This window comes from Serinus canaria, unplaced genomic scaffold (assembly GCF_022539315.1).
Source record: "Serinus canaria isolate serCan28SL12 unplaced genomic scaffold, serCan2020 HiC_scaffold_439, whole genome shotgun sequence".
Classification (NCBI taxonomy): Eukaryota; Metazoa; Chordata; class Aves; order Passeriformes; family Fringillidae; genus Serinus; species Serinus canaria.
In genome coordinates, this window is record NW_026108553.1 from 1 (window position 1) to 7,624 (window position 7,624).

Here is a 7,624-nt window from a genome sequence, read left to right on the forward strand (position 1 = left end):
TAGGGACCCCCATTTTAGTGACCCCCCCCATTTTTAGGACCCCTCTCCCATTTCTGGGACCCCCCCTTTCTTTCAGGACCCCCATTTAAGGACCCTCCCCATTTCTTTTAGGACTCCCCCCTCATTTTTGGGACCCCCCCCTTTCTTCCAGGACCCTCCATTTCTGGACCCCCCTTTCTTTTAAGACCACCCCCATTTTAGGGACCCCCCCCCATTTTTGGGACCCCACTTTCTTTCAGGACCCCCATTTAGGGACCCCTCCCCATTTTTAGGACCCCCCATTTTTTGGGCTCCCCCCCCGATTTTTGGGACCCACATTTCTTTCAGGACCCCCATTTAGAGACCCCTCCCTCATTTCTTTAGGGACCCCATATCGGGACCCCCTCTCCCTTCTTTCAGGACCCCCATTTCAGTGACCCCCCCCCCCTTTTTGGGACCCCCCCATTTTAGGGGCCCCCCTCCATTTCAGGACCCCCCATTTTAGTGACGCCCCCCCATCCCCCATTTCAGGACCCCCATTTCTTTCAGGTTCCCATTTAGGGACCACTCCCCCTCTCTTTCAGGACCCCATTTAGAGACCCCTCCCTCATTTTCTTTAGGGACCCCCAATCTGGGACCCCCTCTCCCTCCATTTCAGGACCCCCCATTATAGTGACCAACCCCCATTTCAGGACCCCCATTATAGGAGCCCCCCCCCCATTTCAGGACCCCCCCATTTTAGTGGACCCCCCCCCCCATTTCGGGACCCACCATTCCAGGTCCATTTCAGGTGACCCCCCCATTTCAGGACCCCCATTTCAGTGCCACCCCCCCCCCCCATTTTCAGGGACCACCATTTCTTTCCAGGTCCATTTAGGGACCCCTCCCCCTTTCTCTCAGCACCCCCATTTCAGTGCCCCACCCAACCCTTCTCAGGCCGCCCCTCCCCCTCCCCGCCCCGCCCCCATCAGCAGCCTCCTGCCCTCCTCGTAGTCATCCTGGTCCACGCTGACCAGCAGCCGCACGTCCTCCCTGCCCACGGCGCGCCGCAGACCCTCGGTCAGGAAGACGCCCTTGAGGGCCTCGAGCAGGGCCCCGCTCAGGTAATCGCCCCAGAACGCCTCCAGGTACGACAGCTCCGAGAATTTGATATCGCACAGGATCGAGCCCAGATCGCGCGACTTCAGCACCCCGCTGGCCTGGCCGAACACGTCCAGGGCCCGGCCCGGGCCCCGCGGGCGGCTCGAGGCCACGCCCCGGCGGAGAGCGACATCGTGCTCGCAGTACTCGGCTCGGACACGCAGACGGATGTCTGGAACCAGTAAAAACCAGTATAGACCAGTTAGAACCAGTATGGGTCACTATACATCACTATACGTTAGTATGACCCAGTATGACCCAGTCTATCCCAGTCTAACCCAGTCTAACCCACAGCACTCGTGCTCGCAGTGCTCGGCTCGGACACGGAGACGAATCGTCTAAAACCAGTAAAAACCAGTATAGACCAGTTAGAACCAGTATGGGTCACTAGACATCACTATACGTTAGTATGACCCAGTATGACCCAGTCTATCCCAGTCCAACCCAGTCTAACCCACAGCACTCGTGCTCGCAGTGCTCGGCTCGGACACGCAGGCGGATGTCTAGAACCAGTAAAAACCAGTATAGACCAGTTAGAACCAGTATAGACCAATCAGAACCCCTATAACCTAGTATGGACCAGTATAACCCAGTATAACCCAGTCTAACCCAGAGCGCTCGTGCTCGCAGTGCTCGACTCAGACACAGAGATGGATGTCCGTAAACCAGTATAAACCACTCTAAACCACTCTAAACCACTCTAAACCAGTCTAAACCAGTCCAACAGCCCAGTCCAGCCCAGTCCAGCCCAGTCCGGCCCAGTCTGGGGTGTCAGCACCCCGCTGGCCTGGCCCAACACATCCAGGGCCCGGCCCGGGCCCCGCGGGCGGCTCGAGGCCACGCCCCGGCGGAGAGCGACATCGTGCTCGCAGTGCTCGGCTCGGACACGCAGACGGATGTCTAAAACCAGTAAAAACCAGTATGGACCAGTTAGAACCAGTACGGGTCACTATACATCACTATACGTTAGTATGACCCAGTATGACCCAGTCTATCCCAGTCTATCCCAGTCTAACCCAGTCTAACCCACAGCACTCGTGCTCGCAGTGCTCGGCTCGGACACGCAGGCGGATGTTTAGAACCAGTAAGAACCAGTAAAAACCAGTTAGAACCAGTATGGGTCACTATACATCACTATACGTTAGTATGACCCAGTCTAACCCAGTCTAACCCAGTCTAACTCAGAGCACTCGTGCTCGCAGTGCTCGGCTCGGACACGCAGGCGGATGTTTAGAACCAGTATAAACCAGTATAGACCAGTTAGAACCAGTATGGGTCACTAGACATCACTATACGTTAGTATGACCCAGTATGACCCAGTCCAACCCAGTCTAACCCAGTCTAACCCACAGCACTCGTGCTCGCAGTGCTCGGCTCGGACACGCAGACAGATGTTGGAACCAGTAAAAACCAGTTAGAACCAGTATGGGTCAGTATGGAACACTAGAACCCCATAGAACCCCATAGAACCCCATAGAACCCAGTCCAACCCAGTCTAACCCGGAGCGCTCGTGCTCGCAGTGCTCAGCTCAGACACACAGGCGGATGTCTGCAACCAGTAAAAACCAGTATGGACCAGTATGGACCAGTTAGAACCAGTATGGGTCACTATGGGTCACTAGAACCCCATAGAACCCAGTCTAACCCAGTCTAACCCAGTCTAACCCAGTCTAACCCAGTCTAACCCAGTCTAACCCAGAGCGCTCGTACGCAGTGCTCGGCTCGGACACGCAGGCGGATGTCTAGAACCAGTATAGACCAGTATGGACCAGTTAGAACCAGTATGGACCAATACAGACCAATCAGAACCGCTATAACCCAGTATGGACCAGTACAACCCAGTCTAACCCAGTCTAACCCGGAGCGCTCGTGCTCACAGTGCGCAGCTCAGACACGCAGGCGGATGTCTAGAACCAGTATAGACCAGTATAAACCAGCTAGAACCAGTCTAAGCCAGTCTAATAAACCAGTCAGAACCAGCACAAACCAGTATGGAGCACTATAACCCAGTACAGACCAGTATAGACCAGTATAACCCAGTCTGACCCAGAACGTGCTCGTGCTCGCAATGCTCAGCTCAGACACAGAGACTGACGTCTATAACCAGTTAGAACCAGTACAACCCAGTCTAAACCAGTCTAATAAACCAGTTAGAACCAGTAAGGACCAGTATGGAGCACTATAACCCAGTATGACCCAGTATATTCCAGTATGACCCAGTACATCCCAGTCTGACCCAGAGCGCTCGTGCGCGCAGTGCTCGGCTCAGACACAGAGATGGACGTCTGGAACCAGTATAAACCAGTACAAACCAGTACAAACCAGCTAGAACCAGTCTAAACCAGTCTAATAAACCAGTTAGAACCAGTTAGAACCAGTACAGACCAGTATGGAGCACTGTAACCCAGTACATCCCAGTCTGACCCAGAGCGCTCGTGTGCGCAGTGCTCGGCTCAGACACAGAGATGGACGTCTGGAACCAGTATAAACCAGTATAAACCAGTACAAACCAGTCTAATAAACCAGTCAGAACCAGTACGGACCAATTACAACCAGTATGGACCAGTCAGAACCAGCATGGAACATTACAACCCAGTCTAACCCAGTCCAACCCAGTGCTCCCAGTATAACCCAGTAACGCTGGGCTGGCACTCCCAGTGCTCCCAGTATAACCCAGTAACGCTGGGCTGGCACTCCCAGTGCTCCCAGTATAACCCAGTAACGCTGGGCTGCCACTCCCAGTGCTCCCAGTATAACCCGTATGTGGGCGGCACTCCCAGCTCGTATAACCCTAATGCTGGCTGGCACTCCCAGCTCCCAGTATAACGCAGTAAGGCTGCGCTGGCACTCCCAGTGTCCCAGTATACCCAGTAACGCTGGGGCTGCAATCCAGTGCTCCCAGTATAACCCAGTAACGCTGGGCTGGCACTCCCAGTGCTCCCAGTTAACCAGTAATGCTGCGCTGGCACTACCAGTGCCCAGTATAAACCCAGTAGTAGTAACGCGGGCTGCCACTCCCAGTGCTCCCGTATAACCCAGTAACGCTGGGCTGGCACTCCCGTGCTCCAGTATAACCCGTACTGGCGCGTGGCACTGGGCAATCCCAGGCTCCAGTAATACCCAGTAACGCTGGGCTGGCACTCCCAGTGCTCCCAGTATAACCCAGTAACGCTGGGCTGGCACTCCCAGTGCTCCCAGTATAACCCAGTAACGCTGGGCTGGCACTCCCAGTGCTCCCAGTATAACCCAGTAACGCTGGGCTGGCACTCCCAGTGCTCCCAGTATAACCCCGTACGTGGGCTGGCACTCCCGTGCCCAGTATAAGTGCTCCCAGTAGTAACCAGTACGCTGGGCTGGCACTCCCAGTGCTCCCAGTATAACCCAGTAACGCTGGGCTGGCACTCCCAGTGCTCCCAGTATAACCCAGTAATGCTGGGCTGGCACTCCCAGTGCTCCCAGTATAACCCAGTAACGCTGGGCTGGCACTCCCAGTGCTCCCAGTCATACCCAGTAACGCTGGGCTGGCCTCCAGTGCTCCCGTATAACCCAGTAACGCTGGGCGCCACTCCCAGTAGTATAACCCAGTAACGCTGCTGGAACCCCGTGCTCCAGTATAACCCAGTAACGCGGCTGCCACTCCCATGCCCCTAACCCGTACCTGGGCGCCACTCCCAGTGCTCCCAGTATAACCCAGTTTGCCCAGTGACTCACTGCCCCACAAGCCCCGCCATCGCCTCAGCAGGTCCGGTTCTCCCAGTTCTCCCAGTTCGCCCAGTTTGTCCCTCCCAGTTCTCCCAGTTCCTGGGCTGGGGCGCTCGGCCCCTCCCCCTTCCTGTTTGTGTCCCAGTGCTCCCAGTGCCGAACTGGTCCTGTCCCAGTATAACCCAGTCTGTCCCTCCCAGTGCCAAACTGGTCCTGTCCCAGTCCCCCCCAGTCCATCCCAGTTCGTCCAAGTCCATCCCAGTTTGTACCAGTCCATCCCAGTCCCCCCCAATCCCCTCCCAGTCTGTCCCAGTCCCTCCCAGTCCATCCCAATCCCCTCCCAGTTCCCCCAGTCCCTCCCAGTTCGTCCCAGTCTGTCCCAGTCCGTACCGCAGGTGACCTTGGCCGGGGGCTCGGGGGGGTCCGGGGGGGGCTCTCGGGGGGGGAGGGGCCTGCGCGGCCGCCGGGAACTTCGGGAATTCCGGGAATTTCGGGAATTTCTGGAATTTCGGGAATTCCGGGAATTTCTGGAATTTTGGGAATTTCGGGAATTTTGGGAATTTCGGGAATTTTGGGAACTTCGGGCGCTGCGCTTCCGCTGGCCTGAGCTGGAGCCTGGGGACAAAGAGTGACCACAGTGACCATGAGTGACCAATGAGGGGACACAGAGTGACCACTGAGTGACCACTGAGTGACCCTGAGTGACCCCTGAGTGACCAATGAGTGACCAGGAGTGACCAATGAGTGACCACTGAGTGACCCTGAGTGACCACTGAGTGACCACTGAGTGACCACTGAGTGACCCTGAGTGACCACTGAGTGACCACTGAGTGACCACTGAGTGACCACTGAGTGACCACTGAGTGACCAATGAGTGACCATGAGTGACCACTGAGTGACCCCTGAGTGACCACTGAGTGACCCTGAGTGACCCTGAGTGACCCCTGAGTGACCCTGAGTGACCACTGAGTGACCATGAGTGACCAATGAGTGACCAGTGATCACAGTGACCAGTGTGACCATGAATGACCAGTGTGACCAGAGTGACCACTGAGTGACCATGAGTGACCAATGAGTGACCAATGAGTGACCAGTGAGGGGACACAGTGTGACCACAGTGACCAATGAGAGGACACTGGGTGACCACTGAGTGACCAGTGAGGGGACACAGAGTGACCATGAGTGACCAGAGTGACCAATGAGTGACCAGAGTGACCAATGAGTGACCAGAATAACCACTGAGGGGACACCAGAGTAACCCTGAGTGACCACTGAGTGACCAACAGAGTGACCCCAAGGGTGACCCCCAGCACCCCATGGCCACCTCCCCAAGTGCCCCCAAAGTGACCCCAAGGTGACCCCAAGTGTCCCCAAGTGTCCCCAGGGTGACCCCAAATTCCCCAAGGTGCCCCCAGTGCCCCAAAGTGCCCTCAAGGGGCCCCAAAGTGACCCCAGGTGCCCCCAAGTGTCCCAAACTGTCCCAAGTGTCCCCAGGTGTCCCCAGGTGACCCCAGGGTGCCTCACCTGTCTCCCAGTGCTCGGGGCGGGGCTGGGGGGGGCTCGGGCAGGTGCCCCCCAGGGCAGGGACACAGGTGACACGCTCAGGGGACACTGCGGGGACAGAGGGGACAGCTGTCAGAGCTGGGGGGACAGGGGGACACGGGGGGGACACCGGGGTGGCTTCAGGGGCTCTGCAGGGACACAGGGACAGGAGGGGGGACAGGGGTGACAACAAGGGGGTGGCACTGGGGTGACAACGGAGGAGCACTGGGGGACAGGGAGGTGGCACCGGGGGGACACGGGAGCTTCGGGGTGACACAGGGACACTCAGGGGGCATGGCCAGCACTGGGAGGTGACACTGATGTGGCTTTGGCCACCCCAGGGTGACACAGGGACACTCAGGGGGCGTGGCCAGCACAGGGAGGTGACAACAAGGCAGCTCACTCACTGAAGGGGGTGACACACCTGAGCAGGTCTGGCTGGGGACATGGGGGGGGACACACAGGGGACATAGAGTGACTGGGGGGTGACAGGGAGGTGACAGGGAGGTGACACTCACCAGGCAGGCCTCTTGAGGGTGACACCCTGAGCAGGTCGTGCCGGTGGACACAGGGGTGACACAGGGGTGGTACACAGGACACAGCAGGACACAGGGGTGGCACACAGGCACAGGAAGGTGACAGGGAGGTGACAGGGGAAGTGACACTCACCGGGGCGCGGCCCTTTGAGGGTGACACACCTGAGCAGGTCTGGCTGGGGACACGGGGGGGGGACACACAGGGGACACAGAGGGACACAGGGAGGTGACAGGGAGGTGACAGGGAGGTGACACTCACCAGGGCGCGGCCTCTTGAGGGTGACACACCTGAGCAGGTCGTGCCGGGGACACGGGGGTGACACAGGGGTGACACACAGGGGGTGTGGCTGACACAGGGGGACACAGGGAGGTGACAGGGAGGTGACACTCACCGGGGCGCGGCCTCTTGAGGGTGACACACCTGAGCAGGTCGTGCCGGGCCAGCAGGCGCAGCAGCTGCCGCAGCAGGGCCAGGTCCCCCTCGTGGCACAGCCCCCTCCTCTCCAGCTCCAGCAGCAGCTCCAGCCCCGAGCGCGGCTCCCGCCGCCCCCGAGGCCCCGCCCTGTCGCTGTCCCTGTCGCTGTCCCCGTCCCTGTCGCCGTCGCCGCCCCGCAGCGCCTCCTCCAGCAGGAAGGACAGCACGGCCACCTCGCTGTGCGACAGCTGCGCCGCCAGCACCTCGAAGAGGCGGTGCAGGGACAGCATGCCGTAAAAGTCCGGCCACT

At 58.5% G+C, this 7,624-nt stretch overlaps 1 protein-coding gene across 1 annotated transcript; it reads right to left on the reverse strand.

The window, feature by feature from the left end:
- Nucleotides 1-911: 911 nt before the first annotated feature.
- On the reverse strand, nt 912-7,618 carry DEDD2 (death effector domain containing 2). The gene is made up of 4 exons (XM_050987906.1): nt 7,292-7,618; nt 6,346-6,432; nt 5,212-5,436; nt 912-1,291 (listed from the first exon to the last, which is right to left on the reverse strand). Exons 1-4 carry the CDS (start codon nt 7,602-7,604, stop codon nt 912-914), a joined length of 1,005 nt encoding a protein of 334 aa, XP_050843863.1. The 5' UTR covers nt 7,605-7,618.
- Nucleotides 7,619-7,624: the final 6 nt, after the last annotated feature.

What these genes read in the sequence shown, in the direction of transcription:
- DEDD2 (XM_050987906.1), bottom strand. Translation starts at nt 7,604, where the DNA reads ATGCTGTCCCTGCACCGCCTCTTCGAGGTGCTGGCGGCGCAGCTGTCG. An exon ending in CCCCGAGCACTGGGAGACAG is followed by an intron (nt 5,437 to 6,345) that starts GTGAGGCACCCT and finishes CTTTGTCCCCAG; the next exon opens with GCTCCAGCTCAGGCCAGCGG. An exon ending in CCCGGCCAAGGTCACCTGCG is followed by an intron (nt 1,292 to 5,211) that starts GTACGGACTGGG and finishes TACTGGTTCCAG; the next exon opens with ACATCCGTCTGCGTGTCCGA.